At 41.2% G+C, this 21,659-nt stretch overlaps 1 protein-coding gene across 22 annotated transcripts in view; it reads right to left on the reverse strand.

Moving 5' to 3' along the window:
* Positions 1–1,666: 1,666 nt before the first annotated feature.
* The window catches only part of LOC118512939 (diuretic hormone receptor-like), a 32,191-nt gene continuing 12,198 nt past the window's right edge, over positions 1,667–21,659 (reverse strand). For 11 of the 22 annotated variants that reach the window (XM_036058129.1, XM_036058130.1, XM_036058126.1 and 8 more), the window contains exons 2-12: positions 17,615–18,288; positions 11,564–11,762; positions 11,360–11,471; positions 11,054–11,147; positions 9,078–9,158; positions 7,652–7,734; positions 7,376–7,486; positions 6,997–7,182; positions 5,959–6,086; positions 5,347–5,397; positions 1,667–2,550 (exon numbers count right to left, since the gene is read on the reverse strand). In XM_036058129.1, coding sequence (XP_035914022.1) covers positions 2,496–2,550; positions 5,347–5,397; positions 5,959–6,086; positions 6,997–7,182; positions 7,376–7,486; positions 7,652–7,734; positions 9,078–9,158; positions 11,054–11,147; positions 11,360–11,471; positions 11,564–11,762; positions 17,615–17,927 — 1,413 coding nt within the window. In that variant the 5' untranslated portion in view covers positions 17,928–18,288 and the 3' untranslated portion in view covers positions 1,667–2,495. The other 11 variants (XM_036058135.1, XM_036058134.1, XM_036058137.1 and 8 more) reach the window with 10 other exon arrangements.

The following is a 21,659-nucleotide window of genomic DNA, read 5'->3' on the forward strand; positions in this document are numbered from 1 at the left end:
TACGACTTTGGCACAGGTCGGCACGGGACGGCGCCTCACTGGGACCCGGTGCAAGAATCCCGTGTGCAACAATGTTTGACGAAGACTTTTGCTGGAGGATGTACCGGCATATCGGTTTATGTGTGTGAGTGTGTGTGTGTCTATGTGGAAATTGGATATCGCAATGTTGCCTGCAGTTTGCTTTCCTGGTACGAAGCAACATAGCAGCACGGAAAGGTGCACCAAAGGAACATTTCGCATCCGCTAGTACACTGTAGCGCTTCACGTACACTGTAGACAGGATTCACGTTTGACTTTTGGAGCAGTTCCAACGCGTGGCGAGACGTTCATGGAGTCGAGTGTAGAGAGCAAGCTTGAGGAAGAACTGGAAACATCACAAATTGCAACCATCTGCTCGGTGTCTTGTGAGGGTTGCGACATTGTTGACGTTAGATAAATACGCAGGACTCAACTGGCTTGACCACAAACATTTTGTCTCGGGAATAAAAAGAGGTAAATTTATAGTTTAAATCTAAAACCGAGCTTTTCGAATGAGTATAAAATAAATATTTCACGTTAGGAAAGAAAGAAGACGAAGAGGCTGTCTTGATTGGAGGACACCAGAAGGTCACTGGGATAAGTAGGTCAATAGCGTCTCCACTTGGACGTTGGTCTGGAATTGATCTGCTTCTAATGCAACGCACGTATTCAGCTATGAGCTCAGTTGGATTTTTCATGATACCTCTTAACCTTGCATCAAATATAGCACTGTGGGGTATTGAAGATGCATTTAATCATACAGCCATTTGTTGATCGGTTCTCCCAACCAGTGACTGTCGTATCTATAATTTATTCAGTCAAAAATTGATTTAAGGCAACAAATCGGAGCTAGCATAAGGTGGTAAAGACTAGCTTGAAAATTTTCACAAATGCTTATAAGTGTTCAGGAAAATTAATAAGGATAAAGTGCACCAGCGATATACACACTGCAAAGGAATGTGATTTTTATGGGAAGTAGTGAGCGTGGACAGTTGCCAAGAAGAGGCATGGAAAAGTATTGCAAGAAGCGGTGAGAAGACCATTCTTCAGCTAACAAGATGGACGGAACAGCGTATGCCAGCTGTTAAATTTTAAAAAGAAGTCCTACCATCTAGCTTGATGGTACAAAACATAAGGTTGAATAAAGTTCATTTCGATCTTGAATTTAGCAAGACTCAGATATTCATATAACAACGATAGGTATCTGTCGAACACAGTGCGGAACCAAGATACATAATTTTTTTTTGAACCAAATTGTTTCACCAAATTAAATTTAACATGTAATTTGATTGAAAAGTATTGCCTTACCTCATGGAAAAAAGGTTACATTTTCACTAGAAAAGGCGTACACAAATCCTTCTGGACACTGACATCATTCCAGTAAAACGTATGCATTGCTTCTACTGCAATCAATATTGAAAGCTGAATTTACGTTCAATTAAATACATTAAACTGAAAACTTTATTATTGTAAAAATGGAATACTAAGCACTAACATTTCATATCTTTAAACCATACGAAATATTTTAAGATCACCTACTTATAATAACTTTGTTATAAATTATTTGTTGTGTTCTATGGACACTTCTCACTGTATTCCCTTCACAAGTCTGTGATATAAAATGAGTAACCAGAACAACTCACTGCTGTATACATCGAGATTTCATTTATATTTGTGTATCCTATTTACAGCAAAAATACATTCAAAAAATGTTCATGACATGACATCTCGTGCACCAAAAACCATAATGACATCTCTTATAAATAACGCTTGTGTTTAGCCAGCGCCACGCTAGCTAGCTTCCCTGCTCGGCTGAATGCATCTGTTTTGTCCGTTGTACTGTGTACGTTACACACATTTAGATTGGTTGGTTTACGTTTCTAGCTTTGTGTTCAATAAGTTGGCAGAGTAAGCTTCTAATAGTTTCATGTGTTCAGTATCGTTGTCCATTTTAACATACATTATAATGTTTTCCCTCTTTTTCTTCGTTAAATGCTTTACACCGATGCATTGCTGGATTGATTTTATCGATTTTGTCTACATCCTTGCACACATCGACACAATAAAAAAAACACTAACACACACTGTTTGTATCGTTTAGCTTTGGTGTGCGGAGTGAAAAAATAAATAACTTTATCACGCCCAGCATCGTCTTTCTGGTCGGCACCGTACAACCTTACAGCCACTATCAATTTTGTTTACATCGAGAAACATCGCAAAATTGTTTACATTGAAGCTATTTTTGTTCCTTTTTGGTTTTTATTTTCATTTAATTAGTCTCCGGCTTTGCTAGCACTCTCCTTCTTTCTCGCCCTATCTCTCTCTCTCTCTCTCTCTCTCTCTCTCTCTCTCTGTAGTGAATCTCGTTAAAAACTGTTCTCTATCGAGACTTGGCTCTGCATGTCGCTCACAGCTTGATTTTTACTGTGTTTTTCCCCCATTACAGCTCAACTGACCAACAACCAATACGTCTACGATCATGGGATGGAGAGTGGAAAGTTCATCGATTCTGGTCGGGAAAACTGGGAAAACCTGGGGGAAGAAGAGAGAGAAAGGAATCTGAAGATAAGAAAGAAGGTCGATGGTTGGTTATTAGTATTTCATGGAGTGACGATGATGGTGTTGGTGGTAATTATTTAATGTGGCTGTATTTGTATTTGATTTTAATGGGCATAAGCAGTGCTGTGAGCGGATGGGATGCTGATGGAAAGGAATTTGTTTGGGAAAACAATGAAATGATCGTAGACGCGTATTTCAAAGCGCTGTGATGTTCCTATTTGATGTTGAGTATTACGAGTATTTTGTTTGAAAATATACTTGATTAATTTGATTAATTTGAATTTTATTGTGAACTCTCTCTTAAATAAATAATTGTTATGCTCATTTTATTTTTCAAAAATAGATAATAAAGTGTTTAAAATCCTCAAACAAGCCATAATACGCTTATTTTCTTTGCTCTCCTATTTTAAATAGTAATCTGCCATCATAAAATACATTACAAGCTGAAAATTCCTTTTCATTCCATTCGTTTCACTCGTGTTTTTGATTATGTTAAACACGCCCTAATTATTTATACATTCATTTCCGCTGCAATGGACATATAAACAGACACGAAAAACAACAGTTTATCTTCGTTGATAAGTACTGGCGCAGGGGTTTTTGGGCTTTTTGTTGCAACCAATGCAAACATCACTGCATCATGCATTTTCGCAAGTGTTTTTCTTCCGGTGGGAAACACAAAAAACCTTACGCTCGAGACGACGCGACTAGCAATTAACGTTTAATCTCTCAGCACGCACGAATGCTTCAGGGTGGCAATGCTATACTCGACCGTACTGCCAACCGAGAAGCGATGTTGTTTACGTAGGTTTTTTTTTTGTTGTTGTTGCGTTGCGTTTCCCGGTGTGAGTTCGTTCGATGTGTCCCACCAATCCAATGTACGCATGCGACCATCAGCAAGGAGGAGGTGATGGAAGGTGCAGAGAAGAGGGCAAGCAATAACGACAACAATGAGAAAGAAAATTAAATTCAGCACGCGTGTACGATGGGCTTGCAACGCAGTGCAACCGGTGTTGAATCATTACGCTGCAAGTGTTAATGATTGGCGCGTGTTGGTGATGGTGGAAATGATAGTTCTGTGCTTCGTGGAAATGTCGTTGTGGCGGTGGTGTGGCGATGTTTTCAGATTATTAAAAGGCTTTAGTTGATGATGGAGTTTTACTGTTATACGTTTATATAAACTATGGTATTTTAAAAGAAATATTTTTTAGAACAGTTTGTTTAAAAAATAATACTTATTGAATAAAAGATCAAAATCAAAATCATACCTTTATACTAAAACTAAATAAGAGCGGCAAACAGTCAGGAACACAGGATCAAATTAATGGTGCAGAAGTAGTCGTTGTTAAACTAAAATACAGGTACAAAACGAAGATTATAAAAAATGAAATATTTAAATAAAACATAAAAGAAGCAGCAACGACAAAAAAAAGGAACACATTGATTGGCAATCTAACAAAAGCAAACTTAAGACACGTGCTGCGGAAGCTGATGTTGTTGCTGCGTAATGAAAACATCGACACCAAACATTCAAACAGGTGTCCTGCAAACAGGTGCCTCGTGTAAACAATTTCCAAGTCCATGGATGGGATTATGGTGGGCAGCGCCTGTTCTCGGTTCACAGCCGAGCGGTGATAGTTAAACATTCGATGAAAACATATTTTTAATGAAATCACTGATCAGTGCTGGTGAGACGCTCGGCTGTGGTGCTGTGACGAGCGGGAAGGATTGGAAATTGAATCAAATCAATGTACGAATGTGTGAGAGCTGTGTGTGTGTGTGCACACCGCGTGCACACATGGTCGAGCAAGCTTAGCAAATAAACAAACAAATGCATACAGCGTGTTTTCTGTTAGATTGATTTTTTTTATGACTTAAATGGAGTCTGTTCTTGTATTTTGTAGATCATTTTTGGAGTGTGTTATAATGTAAATGAGATGCTGTTTAAACATATAATGTTTGGTTGCAAGCACGAAATAATGATCACCGCATTATAAAAACATAGAGCAAAATTATTAAAATGTTTATAGAAAAATTAATAAAAGTAAAGTGAACTATTTCAGCAATTAGTTTAAATATATTTCTATGAAGGATTTTAAAAGTAAAGGAAGAATTATTTGTAGGAAAAAAACTATTAGTGTACTCTTCTTTTTGAAAACTTTTTGAAAAGCTATCGGCAATCGGAAGTGAAAAAAGCCTAAAAGTATGCAATTTAATTTTATAGCACCTACAGATCCTCATACTCCATACGACTTTACTTGAAAACATACTAATGTTAGACAAATTTAAGGAAAAAGTTTAAAATAGTAAATTTTCCTTTAGTTTTATTCATCACATCACAAACATCGGCTAATGATTGACCCAATGCATCAATAAACTCCCAACAGCACTACTACACTTATGCTATGCAATGTTACTGATTGCATACTTTTAGGCGCCATCAATCTGATTCTCAAGTAAACAAAAAAGTACAGTACTGTTTCATCTTATTTTAATTTGCTTTCAAAGCGATAAGCTTTTGTTTTTAATCGCGTACAAGCAACACATTGTAGTTTTTGTGTGTCACATGTTGCATTTTACATCATGAAATGTTTCCCTACGTAAAGCATGGCTGAAACATCACAATCAACGTGTACACACGCCGGTGACAATAAGGTTCAAAAAAAAACGAAAAGCAGTACATTAAAAGCGAAGGGTGCAAAACAACATTTTAAAACTACATAAAAAAAACCATCGCCTTTCGGTTTTATCGCTTGCTAATATACCAACCGTGTGCTTTCGGTGTGCGAACGGGGTGAATTGTCCTTGCTGAACGTCGGCCTGGGTTTTGTGTTGTCCAATATGTTTTGCGACGCCATCCAATGTTGACCAATGAGCAATGGGTGGGTGGGTGGGTTGGTTGGGTGGGTGTAGTTGGGGATGGCACCAGTGATAGGGGTGGAAGGATATTTTTCGATCAGTTTTTAAAATTTTGTTTCAAGACAAAATCACCGTGATTGTGAACGTGTTTAGTGTATGAGCGAAAAGGAAAAAGAGAAAGAAAGAGAGAGAGAGAGAGAGAGAAGGAGAATGAAAAACAAAACACACCCACACACAAACACACACAAAACACATCCAATTTTACAACATTAACGAAGGGGTTCGTAGGGAGGGATCGATCGATGATAATGTAAATATGGAAATAAAGTCCCGTAAATATTGAAATTAATAACAAAAAAATATGCACAACAAAACCGCCGAAAGCGCAATTGTGTGAGAGGTGGAAAGGATGTTCGGTTTGTGTTCTGTTCTAAAAAAAACATTCCGAAAACACACAGAAAAACAAACACCAAAAAAGGGAGAAAACAAATGCAAAGAACTCCACTCCATTTTGTGTCTTACCTACGGTGGTGATTGTTCACCTTCCCGGAAAGGATGTTCCGTTCGTCCCGCCAGCGATAGAAATGATGGCGCAGTGTTTGCCGTACCTCGGAGTTGAGGAAACAGTAGAGAAGCGATACGACGAATCCCTGGCGAAATAGTAAAAGATTGCGAAACAATATTGAATCAAGAGTTAATTTTCATAAAAATATTACGTCCAATTCACAGCTTTTAAATAATAAAGTGATCGATGGTGTCAAGCATTTAGGAAGGGTCCAGCTCGTTTGCATATTTATCGAATCAAACAGGAAACGTGTTTGCGATGCAGTTTTATTAATTTTCCTCGAAGAAAAAGCAGACAATCATTATTCTAATGATGGAAGAGATTTGTGATTGGTTTCATTGCTTCACAGCACATTCGTCGTCCGTGATTGCTCGTGGTCGATTACAGAGTGGTGATTAGAATAACTATCGCCTTGTTGTCATTTTCACTTTTTTCTATCTCATACTGTCTATCATTGTTTTTCATTGATCTGTACAGTGTTTTTCAGAAGATAAAACCAAGTCCAAATTGAGATGGTTTTAAAGTCAAAGCATCATTAAGACGAGTTTATTTATGTTGAAGTTGACCTCAGAAACACTGTTATTGATTTAATATTATTTATGAAAACATTTTTTATAAGGACTGAACAAAACGGCTGAGCTATTTTTTTCAAATAAAAAAAAACGCTCTAACGGACTTTCCGGTCACTTTAGCGCACGTCATAATCGATCCTACTTGGAATTGCTAAACGAAACGATTGAAAAGCGAAGCAATATTTTTTCTTCTCTCTGCCGTATGACACCCTTCTAAATTGAATCAAATCCGCTCGATTCAAACCATATCCGTTTTCGCATTCTCATGAATGTCGAGCATAATGTGACTCCCGATGTATCCCTTTTTCGGTAACGTATCGACGAGCTGCCAGCAGACGTTCACTTCAATCGCGTGCGAGCGTTAAACATTCTCAAATATTCCCCCCAGTCTGTTATAACCGTTGCTCCGTTGCGGTTGTTTACCTGTGTGCTAAGAAGAATGGCCCGTGTGATGGCAAATATGTGGCTGCCGACACCTCCGTCCGGGCCATAGATAACGATGAGGTAGGTGATGCCTAGCAGCGGTATCAGCACGAGCAGCGCTTTCGAAGCTTTCCGATATTGGCGTGTTTCGACCGTATTGGCCGACCGGAGCTTCGTGATCAGCACCTGATCCGGGAAAAAAAAGAAAATGGCAGAGCATAGACGAAAAAAAACGCACACAAGAAAGAAAATGATAAATTCGTCAAAAATGATCCTTCTTCTTGGTATTGTTCGTTCGGTAGCAGTTTTGCTTTCAACCCCGGTGCGAATCAATCATCATCGGTGCGGGCCCGGAAATTCCCTTTTCGCATTCACTTACCCACATGATGCGCAGCAGGAAGATGAGATTGATAACCAGCACGGCACAGGACGGGCCCTGGATGATCCAATCGATGTGAGATTCACGCATCCAGGAGCATTCTATTTCGAGCTGGGTTGGAAAGTAAAAGGATGATGAGAATTTGTTTCTCCTCGCTTTTTTTGGCATGCAATGTGTACGCAAATAGGAGCATGGTTAAAGGTAACAGGAAATATTCTTAATGTGGTATGATACGACTCCGTCTGTCGATTGAGGATATCCGTCTGTCGTGCTTACTTTATTAGGATGTTCCAAATTTGCGGATGATCCGAAGAATGGTTTAGCGATGGCCCACGCACCCACGAAGATTAACGGACCTCCTGTAGGATAAAAAGAAGAGTTTGATTTGGGGATTATGATGCAATAGTTTATAAAACTTTCAAATTAAACTACTTTTTTCGAGCAATCAGGCCTCTTCATGGTCCTTCCAGGTCTAAAGATTTTATTTGCCATCGTTATGCCTTTGGCATTCAGGTCAAAGATTACAACATATTTTCGACACGAAAATTAAGTCCTATTTCAGCTCCAAAAAGAAGAAAAAAAATCTTTTTGTTCTTTCTACTACCTCTTCTACTTTTATACTCTAACCAAACCCTCGAAAGATCTTCAAATGCCTACTATTTCCGGCTTTCTGTGACTTTATGTTACCCGTAGTTGGATAATCAGTGTTGCGTGGTGGTCTGGTTGGGATTTGATCCCCGAACCTGCCATGTGAAGACCCGTGCCGTTCTAACCTCGACCACTGGACCACCGTCCATAACTTCAAAACTAGAACATAATATCTTAATAAACAACTTTATTTCTCATTCTCATTCAACTTAAGTGCGAAAACTTAATTGAAGCAATATATTCCCAAAACGCATTGCAAGAGTGCTTAAAACAAGCCTCACTATTCGAACAATAAAGCATCACTTGTGAAAAACCGATAACGAATCGCCAACAGAATCTGCATTTCTGCAATTAACTACAACAAAGCGATACTTGTTGATATAGACACTCATTTCACGTTACGATTCATCTCTTCTGCGTTCTAGTTGCATTTATTTCTGCGAAACGTGCATCTCTAAACTCCCTAAACAGAACACGTTCAATATTTCGATGCGTTTTGAGAGAGCGACCTACAGATTGGATTATGCCGAGCGCAAAAGGGCACAACAAAGGTTGAACCGTTTTATCCATTACGGTTGGTTGTCTGCAAGCGAAAGGATTAGTCCGCGCGTGGGTTTCCGAATCCGGCGAATCCTTTTGATGTCGGTTCTAGCTCGACGAACGGTGGCTGCTATTTTTGACTTTTGGTTTTAATTAACGAAACTGTGCAAACTTGGTTTCGTTGTGTTTCGTTGCTCGAACATGAACATTTTTGATGTTCTTACGAAACAGAGGTTGGGTACCAAGTACCTGACAAGCTCACTGATTACGCATAGACGAAAAAGTTGATGTAAAGAAGTGGGGGAGTTAGAAAAAAGTAAAAAAATAACCTAATTGTTATTTATGTTGCGAAAAATCATGCCTGTAATGGAGGCGCCCAGTACTTTGAAAAATTAGTAATAGTGCCCAGAGCTTTTTTTCTCAATAATTCAATATTTTATCCATCTTATTATTTGCATTTTCTGGCAGCATAAAATATAGATACACTAACATAATCCTTTTACCCCATACTTACCCCATCCAATAATGGCGTACTTCCGAAAGCGCAGCGTGTCACCGGAAAACGTTTGCACCACCAGCATGTAAAGGTAGAGACCTGCAACGAAAGCGAGACGAAAGGTTAGGTATCACCCACGGATACATTAAGCTAACAGACATCTTAAGTCGGCCCGTGTGAATTATTCCCGCCCGGCCCTTCTACTCCACTCTCTCTCTCTCTCTCTCTCTCTCTCTCCCATCTAGCATCGACCCGCTCAAAACCACCCGTGTCTAGCTCCTAATTGATGGAGTATGTATTAATCAGATGCTTTAAACTAATTACACGGTTCGTTACGTCTCTTTCCAGCCGCTATTTCGCTCACGATTAGAATAAGGGTTGTGAGCGCGTATGCACGCTGCAGGGTGGTGGTAGTACGGTAATTGATGTTTTAACTATTCATAAGACAATGTAGGCAAATGTCTGTGTGACTGTGTGTGTGTTTGTGAGAGGGAGTGTAATTAAGTGCATCTTTCAAGCCGTGCAATGGCAGCTAGGTGCACCGTGTGCTACCACACGGCTTAGGAAGCTAACGTTTAGCCAGTCTCCAGCCTGATGTCGTACCTGGGCGGGAAGAAAACTAAAGCGAAAGCTGTTGGTGGGAAGATTTATGAAGCCAATTCTTCGCTGGATGTAATCCGCCCCGGAGGACCATATGGTGAGCGAACAGGGGCAGAGGGTGATGGTTGAATCGATTTTTCACACTTAATTCTAGGATTTGTGACAAATTTATGAGCTTTATCGTGGGCGAAGGCAATAGAAATTAAAAGGGGAAGTGAATTTTCTGGGGATTCTGGGGAGAGTGTGGGAAGAATTAAGTGTGAAACTTAAACAAAACTTAAAGCACAGTATATAGAGCATCATTCTTAATCTTTTTTCTTCTCAAATTTTATCTCTCTTCATTGGCAAGGTTTTGCACTTCGTAAGTGCATCAGAGTACCGTTTTTCCTTAATTACATATGCGCTTAATTTTACTTCGGTTTACCATCAACTTAACGATGGAGTAAAAGCAAATAAAACTAAAAAAAAGCTCGCTTCACTCACAAGCAAACCACCGACGGAGCCGTTTTCGGTAATTAAACGAATTATAATTATCGTGCCATAAATCGTGCCGGCCCCTACCCAGCTGGTTGTCAGCTCGGGCCGGCCCGGGGTGCAACATCGAAAAGCAATTAAAGTCAATTATGAAGTCGAAACTACTCGGCCATCAGCGTCATCGGGGCAAGATTATGGTGGCAGTGCGCGATGATGGAAGCTCATTTTTCAAAAAGGGGAACGCAAAAAAAGAACAAGCAGATGCTGCCGATATATGAGCTGGGATGGGATTCGAGATGGGATGCCAAGGAAGCTTGTGCTTGCACCCTTTTGCACAAGTTACTAAACTTGTACTCATGATTTCGCGGTGGGATAAATATTTTATCGCCCACTTTTTTGTTGCCCTTTCCTTCTTGCCCTTTATTTCTTTTGCAGCTGTTGATGGTTGTTTGATAGAGCTTGGCAACCCGGTTATGCCAGGTTGATGGGAAAAGTTTTTCCTGCTCGGCAACACGGCATGATCTCATCGTTAAGCACCCTGTTCGAAGCACGGTAGAGCGTGGAGAGCGTGGGTAGCCAGTTGGTAGAAGAAATTTATCTATCCACTCGATGTGTCATTTGGTGTTTGATCGGTTTGCCAACGAGCCATCGAGCCGCCATTTTTCTCTTTCGCAGTGGGATAGTGTGTCCTGCAGCTGGCTCTCTACTACGCATATTCATTTCCCTTGTTAGACAGTGAAGGGCTGTGCCGATCCTGATAGGAAATTAAGTTGTTTACTGAACCTGTTTGATCTGGTGTGTTGTGGAGCTGTGAAATGAAGCGCACGCTAATCGATTACGAGCCTGAAATGTCTATCCATAGCTTCCCTGTTACCTTGGTAGGGCGTGAAGGATATGATGCGTCCCATAAAGTCACTCACCTTCCACCAGCATCCAGAAGAAGTTGGTTGTGCTGAAGTAGTGAAAGAGCGTTACGAGAAATATGCAACCAGCATCCTCTAGCTTCACGGTGATCTGTGCATCCATCACACGTAGGCAGAACGAGCGATGAAAATAATTTCCCACAGGTGAACCGAAACCGTAGAAGAAACGAAAATAGAACGATTTTTCATTAGCTCTCGCTGGGTTAGAAACAATCTTGTGGCGTGGGAAACGGGTTGTTTTCTTTCCACTGTTGAGGGTTTGAACCCCCTTTAATAAATACTATCACTAACGTAAAAACCTACCTGCAGCGAAAGGATCAGTATCCAGAGGCTGGACGACATGATGTAGGTAAGGAACAGGTTGACGTGGATCGTGTTCCGCAAGCAGCGCAAATCCCTGCGGGCAGAGTAGTTACTTTTTTAAATCACACGGTAACGCTTCCGGCGCCGGGAAACCGAGTGGGTCGTGGCCTCGCAGCCATCCACCTCAGGCCATCGCGTACTCACTTGAAATACACCAGCACGGCAACGGCCAGCACGAGCGCCGCCAGGCTAATCGAGTAGCCGACGAAGTAGATCAGTGTGGGCAGTTCGATTTCCGGCTCGAAGCTGGGCAGCGGGGACGGTTGGTCGATGTGCTGGCAGCGGTCGTAGTCGGTGTAATTGGCCCAGGTACCATCGTGGCTACAGAAACGGGTTGCATTTTCTGTCAATGATGGGAGGAAGGAAATATGAAATGGATGAGTTATTCTTTTTTAAACGCCTGCTCACAAATGGATGAGATATTTTTAATCTCAAATCAGTTCAATCAATGATCAATGGTCGGATGATCAGCGCATCCGCACAGAATGATTTGTTCATGTTTAATTGAAGTATAGTCCCGAGGGATATATGTTCAAGTCAACACTTTCTGAGGATTGAATACAGCAATTCTCCGTCATAACATGCGTTGAAACCTTCACGGTTCACGGTTCTTCACGGTTCACCAGTTTTTGGACGCAGGAATTAGCTGAAATGTTGTCATTTAATCTATCTGCTGTATTCGTATATGGTTCCGTACCGATACACCTGCATAAGTGCTTTACGACAGATCTATGCTTGCACCATAGCCACCTGGGCAACTGTTACTCATCGATTGGCTTGCACAAACACTTAAGGAAAGGCCGAATCATCTGCACAAAGACAACTGGAAGTCAGCACAATCCATAGCACCGAGACCAAGCCACTGTCCCATAAACCTAACCTAATCGAGCACGGAAAAACATAATCTGCAGATTCATCATAATAAAGTAAGTTCGATCAGGTGCTCAGGACCTTTTGATTTATCATTTAAACTCATTGATATACATTATTTTCGAAATAATTGCACAAATTTTCGAATCATTTCAACAAGTACTAAAGCTTCATCATAAACCTGTTGGCACTTTATAAAAATCAGGAAGCTTCCCATTACCACAGATTACTACTAAAACACAGCTCAGAAAACCAGCTTGTTTACTCTTTGAATTAGCAAATTATTTTCACGAAAAGATTCACAGCCTGTCTTCATTTCTCCCCAAATATATTCGCATTCAAGAGCAGCGAAAAGGTGTGTGCTAAACGACTGCTCACCTACGGCGGTCGTAAAGCTACAGTCCTCTGACCCTTACCGACTAAACATTCATGCATATAAACAAAATTTCATCGAGCCATCGAAAGCGAACAGTAGAAAAAAAAACCACCCATATATTATTTTATTCTCTTTCCATCAGCGCAAACACGTAAGCACAAAACGTGCCCCAACGTTCAACCACCAAATCAACCGTACCGTCGAAAATGTGTTTGATGTTCGCTCACACGTCAAAAACCTATCACTTCCAATTACCCTTTGAAGTGCGTTCGATATGCGTGGTGCAAACATGAAGCAAAATGAACACACACAAGTCTGTGTTTTTTTTTTCGGCTAATTGATCACTGATTTCTAGTCCTTGAGTCAAGGAGAGAGAGAGAGAGAGAGAGAGAGAGAGAGAGAGAGAGAGAGGGGGAGAGCAAAGTTTTTGGAAGGTTTTTGTTTTTGCTTCCAGTTCTCGTTACATGGGTTATAGCGCCGATTCATGCTGTGTACTTCTCCGAAGGACTTCAATTAGCATCGGAAACATAAGTTGCTTGTGACATTAATATGCAGCTCCAAAAACCGAACAATCAATTTGCTTCATATCTGAGTGAAAAATAGAAACCCCGTCCCCCTTTTTTTCACATTCCTAGAATGCTTCCTTCCACCAGTTTGAAATGAAATGCGTTAGTCTTTCCAAGAAATGAAGCTTTCACATTCGGTACCAATTATTGATATCCCGTACAGCGGATGCATTGAATAATTAATCATTCGCGAACAAACGGCCACTTTGCAGCGACTGGCTCACTACATATCCATTGTTTCGTTCGAGCTGATCCCATGCTAATGACACAGGCGCACGGCCCTCCCCATCAGCGTGATGTCATTTTCACTCAACGAAGCGGAAGTTAATTAGCATTGCAGTCAACTAGCCAGCCAGTCAGCCAAGTCCATTATCAATTCCCTTTTTTCGATGGTTCACTTTAACGCGGCCTGTAATTATCGGCTGACGACGCCCCGCTTGTTGTACGACTACCACGGCAACTTCAAGAAAATTCCGAACCAGCTAGCAATTTTCTTAAGGGTGCCGTTCTGCTCCACCAATGTAGGCCACGCTCAACAGGTGGCTGGTTGAACGCTATGCGGCAAAGGACAAAAAAAACCCGAACCTCGGAAGGCCCAGAAGTCACTCCCTTGTTTGTTCTTTACCCGTGGAAAAGCGAAGAACAAGCTTTTCCCCCTGTCTGTGAGTGTGAGTGTTTCTGTGCAGCCGATCAAAAGAACAGTGGGAGTAAAAATGGATGATTTTTCTAGGAAAACTAGCCTCGTTTTGTTGTTTCTTGTGGAGCACAAAAGCCTTATTCGACACGAAACATAGAGCAGCATCAACTACACTTAAGAGAACGCCTTCACAAATGTATCGCAAAACAAATGGCAGCGAGAAAGGGCAAACGTGGAAAGAAGAAACAACCGAGCGAACGGGCGAAAAGCTTATCAAACTGCTTAACCTGTACCGTGCGCCATATCAAGGCGTTCTCTTTGTGAGTCGAAACCGAAACAACGAGCGTAATGTAATTCCCTTTTTGCCTCGGTACCGGCGGCATAAGAGCTTCACGAGCTTCTTCTTCATTGTATGGTAAATATTTTTCATTGTTTCGTTCGCACCGCCATGCTTTTCAAAACACGGCACAACAATGCCTCGAGTGATGGAAAGAAAACATTGCAACTGTGCTTGCATGGAGAAAAGAAATGAAAGCTCTAAGGAATATTTTGTTTAAAATGGAGCTTGAAAGAAGTTTTCCGTTTCATCCAGGCCACCAGTTTGTCAACGGTGCGCCGAATTAAGTTTTATTTAAACTCTCATGATGCGCCCTCTTGACAGAAGATGATAGAAGATGACAGTTTTTACTAACTCTTCCCTGATGGCTGGCGAGCGGACAATTTGGACTCAAATCAAGCGTTCAACGCGTGGAACTAGCTGCAAGTCATCGCGTTTTCTCGTGATCCATTTCTATCTTCATGTACACCCTAGGTCAAACAATAGCTTAAACACGGCCAGGAAAGGTCAGGGTCCGAGCGGTCCGTTTATCTTTAAGCAGCAGGTTTGAAGCTGCGCTGGATGAAACAATAGACACAAACAAGGGTTGGGAGCTTACAAAATGAACGGTGCGTGATGTGAAATGAAGTCCAAAAGATTCTGAGGCCAAAGCAAAGTTAACCTTATTAGCGTGATGTACTGAGATGTGCGAGAGCCAAGAACCTCGTACTCCGTTGGGAGATGGCGAATGCGAAGGTTGTGTAAATCTACTGCTGCATGGCGTGTGTATCTTGCTCTTCGGGTAGGTACGGACAGGGAGCCACAAGTCACAACGGTACACATCGTGGTGGCAAGGCGATAACGTGAAGACTAACAATGCGACGACGTCCGACCATGACAGCGAGCGGGCGGAGTGATTTATGTACATCTGCTGGAAACTGCTTGAGTCCCTTCTATGGGTCCCCCTCTCTCGCCTACTCATGCGTTTCTACCTTGCCCCTAACAAATAGACATCTTGCTGGTGAAGTAGATTAAGGTAAAGCTAAAAACGAGCAAGACAAAAATACATATCTGGTACCTAATATGCTCTGCTTCTGTCACCCACACTTAGCTATCTCGTCCAAGCCATCCATCCATCCAGTCGGGCTTTCGGTGCGAATGTTAAATGCTTCCCTAGCTTCCCCTTGCTTGTGGATGTGTTTCCTAAGGTTGATGCAACTAGGGTCAAGGTACCGGGCATATGGGAACAATAAAAACACGAGTACGAAATTGCGTACGCATGTAAGTGCCTCTGTGTGTGTTGGAACCGGCACAAGTGTTTGATGTAGCTACCAGCAACCAGGCGTCTCCATCGTCGGGACGAAGAATGTCGGTTTCACGGCCGATAGGCCTCGGTGCACTTGGTCTTGGTGTGGAATTTTATTGTGATTTAATGTAGAGTTTTGAAACGAATAGACCATTAGACGCTTTTCCCGTGCGAAACATTTCACCATTTTGCTTTAATGATTTTTATCTTGGAAGGTATCGGTGAATGATTTTAAAATATAACAGAAAAGGAGCTTGGAAGGACAAACCTATCTACCTCCCTACCTACAAGAACCTATCTATTCCACATTCTTCCAGGTTGCTACCACAACCACTCAGGCACAATCCGAGCCTAAGCTCGCGAAACCATCATCCATTCGGGTGTTCACCCAATATTACCGGGGTAGCTCTTACGGGAAAAAGGGATACATTAATTTCAATTTCAGACCCCCGAAATCTTTGTCTTCGATTCGAAAATCCCGCCGATAGCTGTGCACTTGCTATCGCCAACCGTACCGGCTAACCGGGTTGGTTGCTGTGGCTGCTGCCAAGGTCACCATCACAACGATCATAACCGGGGCGCCATAAACCGGCGCGTCTCACCGGAATTTTCAGCAGCAGTAGATGTATGTATCTGTTCAATCTTCAGGGGAGGGTTTTTTCTGTGCCTTTTCTGTGCGGCAGAACAATAGTGTAAGCTAGCGATCGAAAATTTGCTATCGGGTAGGGAAGGATTTGTTTTATCTTTTACCTTTTTAAGGTGGGGTTTGTTGAAGGGGTTTTTTATAAGGTAAACTGGCAAATGCATGGGAGGGGTAAACAAGTACCAGAGTTTACCTTGCAATGAGATAATCTTGTTCAGATTTGTGCTTCGGGTTTTTGCTACAGTATCGTGTTTTAGGGTAGAACTATGGTATCTTTAGCACAAGGTGATTCCAGCATTAGATGTTTGTTTCTCGGAATGAGAGACAATGGAAAATTTCTTACATTAAATTACTCAATGTGCAATATTTTTTGCCTCCAAAAAAGTACTCCAAAAAAATCTTTAAATTGTTCAATAATACAACCGCGTTGGACTTCAAAGGCTGAAAAATGACGAAGAACTAATCAATATAAATTTAGCGACATTACGAAAAGACACCATAGATGTTGCCGCTAAAGTAATTATTATTCTGCTTCAAGAAGCTCAGATTTTCAGTTAAATAAATCATAAATAAATCAAGTTTTTTTTTATTTCTTAAATAGGACACTAATGGACATTATTTTAAGACCACCTAGTTTTGATGCAAGTGAACTACGAAATTGAAGTGAATATTAAATGGATTGGACTGTTTCGTTTTTGGTTAAGCTAATTAAAATTCTTTTGTTAACCTACGATAAAGTTTCTCATGTCAGAAAAATGGATTTGATAATTTTCTTTTGGCAAAAAAGGTAAGCTAAAATATTAGAGAATAAAGTATGAAACTTGTGAAATGTATGTGAAATAAAATCAATAATCATAATCGGATAGCAGGGTGGACCTATTGGTTTGTCCCTCACTGTACATGTGAACCAATTTAATATTAGTTTTTCACTTAGAAATGGTTTTTGTTTACAGCTCATTAGCCTCGTAAGCAGCGCGGTTGTAAACCGGGGATCATAACCAATCCTTCGTAATGAAGACTGAATATCCGATTTCTTGGTATAAATCAGTAAAGTATGGCGTAAAATCGTAATAATTCAATATAAAAAAAATAGTCTAGAAAACTATTATAAAGGCATGACCTAACAGTTCTTTAAGCCAAAAAGAAAGGAAAGGTCTAATAAAATTAAAATTTTTAAAGCACTGTATTCAAATTCCCTTGGATTTCTATAAATTTTGACCAACTTTCTTTTAACCAATAAGCTTTTAAAGACATTTTACACACTATAGCTAATATTCGTTACTATTATTGAACATGTTTCATCTTAAATAAATTTAAATCTTTTCACATCAGTTTAATAGAACTCAAAACCATACATTGCACTCCGGAAACCAGTCTACAACTCCCACGAACAATTCGTCCCAAACACATATCTAATTGTGCCTTGCGAATGGCAATGAATAATGCACCAAACCGCCCCACTGGCAACAGCAAATACTTACGCGAACTATCATACTGCACGCCCTTGAGCTCGGCAAAGCACGGCAGCACGGCCAACGTGCCGGGCGGTGTCCGAGGCCAGCAGGACACCATGTCGAAGAAGGACGGACAGGCAACGTCCTGCAGCAGCTCCTCGGCCTGTTGCTGCAGCCGGCACCGTTCCGCACCGCTCGCATTCAGGGCCAGCGCCAGCAAACCTTCCACCCCGAGCGACGGATTTTCCGCCACCAGTCCGGTAAGGTTCGCTCCGTCCACGTACGGTGGCTCGCCGGAACCGTCGGGCACCAGTGTTGCGGGTGGCATTGTTTCATTCATCGCGCACAAAGATTTTCAATTTTCCACAAAACACTCGAACCGTATTGAACCATTAAAAATTCACTTCACAACCCACACGAGACAGGGTGCGGTGGGGAGAAAAACGGGTTAGCCTCGGGATGACGAATTTCGGGCATCGAGTATCGGTTGCCGGCACTCACATAGCTTTAAAGCAACACCAGTTTCGTACCACTTGCACATTGTTTTCAAGGGGATTAATAATTTTGCTGCTAGCAAACGAATCGATTCTAAACGGTTGGAAGTGATAGAATTTTCTACTCGGTAAATTATTATTTCATTTTTCACTTATTTTGCTTTGATTGGTTGATTGAATTCACTACTTCACAAGTCACATATTCAGCTAAAATATAAGAAAAAGTTGCAAAAAATCACTTCTCGTTAAGAAGACTTCTTTTTAAATCACTTTTTGAATAATTTAAAAAAAAATTTAACACTAAACGATTCACAATTATTCACTTTTAAACAATTCCTATTGCACTCCACTTCCTACAATTATTCATCCACCCACCGATCAAACAGAAGGCACATTGAATATCATTTCCCATCCACGGTGCGTCGCTCTTTGCGTGCCACTATTTTCTCTGCACGCGCACCCGAATCGCGGCACACCCGATCGGAAAAACACACGAAACGCAACCAAACGCGTTACCGTCCAGATGGAAACTGATTTCGCCGGCGGAAAGCTTTTCGATGCTGCTGCCGGTCCCCAAGACGCGCCGTCGTCGTCGTCGTCATCATCATCGTCAGTGCCGTCGTCGTTGTCGTTGTAGCTTGTACGCAAACACACACACACACCACCACCACCAATACTACCTGCGAATGGAGCATCGTTTTCATTCGCCGGGTTTGTTGATTTTTTCCCCCCGGCGTTCTCTTTTTCTTATTGTCCGTGGTACCATTTCGTTCGGTTGCCGTGTTTTTCCCTGGCCCTCGTTCTCCCCACTGTTCCACACTTTTCCTGTGGTGTTTTTTTTTTTTTGTTGTAGGAGATTTTCGCTCGGTATGATGATAAATCCTAACCCTCTACACACCACTGGTCTGTCATCTTGAAGATGGAGTGTTGAAATCGTTTCCGTCTTGGCGTGAGGCACGATGAAGGAATTCATGCCGTATGTCTTGGTGCCGGGAAATCCGATGGACAGGAGGTAGGGGTTTAGTGTTTAGATTTTATGTTTATAAAGTGGCAAATTTAAGTGGTTTTAAAGGTGGTCGGAAGGGTGGATTGTTAGAACTGGTATTGTTAGAAATGGGGAATGTTTAAATGAAATTGAATCATTAAAAAACGTGCAATATACAGCATTGCTCCTTATTTCTATAATAAAGAAAAAAAGTAATGAAAATGGTTGAATGGCCTTGTTTCGTTTCAACATCAAAAAATTTTTTTGAAGTATGCTTTCCTCTTCAAAGAATATCATATGGTACTCGATATGAAATTTTCTTCTGATTGCCTTTGGCTCGGTTCCAGGTATTCGGTTTTAACGATAAGCGCTCGAGTTATGCCAATAATGCTATTGGGCGATTTATGAGTGGGAATAGCAGTGTCGGTCGTCACACGGCAGAATCGGGCATCAAATCCCATCCAAACCGCCTCCCGTCGACACAAATACCAGGCCGACACCTTTCGAAGTTTTAGGGCCAAAAAAGCAGATATGATATAATTTTGTACTCCTTTGAATAAACTTTTACTTAAATACTTTCGTCATGATTTTTACATTTATTTCGTACGAAAGCGATTATTGGTTTGTTTTGGTCTGTTTGTTGGATTTTGTCCTTTGTATTTATTTTTTCATTAGTAACGTCAATGGTGTTTCAACTTCTTCATGTTTTCCGTGTTTCTTAATTTTATTAAATTTATTTAAAAAAGCTTGCCCTATTTTTGATTTCTATCCCATTTTTTCATGTCGGTTTAAGAGCATGAATGCCATTTTTTATTTATTTCTTAAGGTCAATCAGATCAGATTCAAAAGGTATTTTTCAGAAATTTCTTGGGAATCTTTTTGAAAGTAATTGTCCAAGAATGAAATACAAAAACGATCTTTTGAACTTATTATTTTGTCCTTGGTCAATCGAAGAATTTAAATCTACTTATTAACACGTCCATTCAAATAATAAATTCCCGTATCTTCTTATCCGCATATTGCGGGAACATACTGTACTCATAGCAATCAAAATTCTTTCCCACCTTCCCACTCCGTCCCCCACACACTCCTGCGTGTGCTGGAGTACCTTTCGGCTCCCGGGAAAAACACCCCTAATCGACGCGAAACTCATTTTCTCCAGCTGCATCTGCTACCTCGTCATCTCGGCGTACAATATTTTCAACCATATAAGTAATGCGAGATTAATGACTGCTTTCGCTCTGCTCCGACCTAACCCTTTGTGCGTGCGTGCGTGCGTCCCCTGTCCCATGAGGCTCAAAAACCACACACACACACACACACACACCACGGGTGCCCGATTTAGTTGGCCTGAATTGTGGTTCGCACTCACGTAAACATACTTGAGCGTGGCACGTGTGCGAGTACGATCCTGGAGCGATAATTTGTACAAACTGATCGTCCCCTCGTCGTTGTTCGGTGCGCACACGATTGGAGCGCGCACCGAAAGCAAATAAAAATAAAACAAACCCAACGCAATGTAACGGTGTGCGTACATTTTCCCTGCCGTATGTGTGTCTGGCTTGGCCTGTTGTGTGCTGGGAGAAAATTATTCATGCGAAAAGCGATGGAGATAGGCCTTTTTTTGTGAAGGCCGCTTTCTCCCGAGCGACTTTTTTGCTCAAAAAGTAACATGATTGGCTGTGTATTGTTTCACATACATTGAGATGAAGAAAGCAACAAAAAAACGAGTGGGAAAAGTGTTCATGTAAGGCTCGTTTCTAGTGAGGTGGAAAACGTTTTGTTTTAGCTGAGCGAAAAGTTGCTCCTTATGTGGGAGGTGGAAATAATGTAAGCAAACGTTGCAAATATCGAAAAAACAAAACCAAAACACAGATACAGACAGCGCCAGTTTTGAACTTAGAAGTCGTAAAGATTTATGAGCGGCCGTTGTTTCGTTACACTGGGTGACGGGGTACACGGGTTTTGGTTCTCGCTCACCCGCTTCTACGGTTCAATTATGATCGTTTCGGCTTCGATTGTTTACTAAACCTCCCAGCGTACTGATTGACAGATCAATTCGTAGTTCGAAGTTTGGTCAAAACTTTCTCCCTCGCTCGTGTCGGGCTGGTTTGTTGCAGATAAGCCGATAAAGGCTAGCGAATGGAATCGAACTCTATTCCCAGAAGATGAAGAGTCGATCGAATAGAAGAAGACAATTCTTGGGGCCGAAAAACGGGGAAAAGGTTAGGTTCTAATTTAGCTCAAGCTCACAGAAAGAGATAGAGAGAGCTGGAGACTGAGCATCTGTGTCTACATTTTCTTAGAAGGACTTTAACTTCATCGAATCGATGGTCATTTTTTCGGTCCTGTTTTGGTAGCAGTAACAGGGCACCGCTATATTTTTCATTTGTTCAAATCAGTTGGAAAATCAGTACCTGAAAATCGTTGTTTAATGAAGCGTCAAGTTTTCCGGTGAATTGTATAATGTGGACAAGCAGATGGGTATTATGTTGTGCTCTTACTGTTCCTTTTCCAGTAATTGATCCGTTGTCTTTTTGGGTTCGAATCCGTGATTGAAGGAATGAAATATATTTTATTGATTTATTTTAAA

The sequence above is a fragment of the Anopheles stephensi genome, chromosome 3, assembly GCF_013141755.1.
Source record: "Anopheles stephensi strain Indian chromosome 3, UCI_ANSTEP_V1.0, whole genome shotgun sequence".
Lineage (NCBI taxonomy): Eukaryota > Metazoa > Arthropoda > Insecta > Diptera > Culicidae > Anopheles > Anopheles stephensi.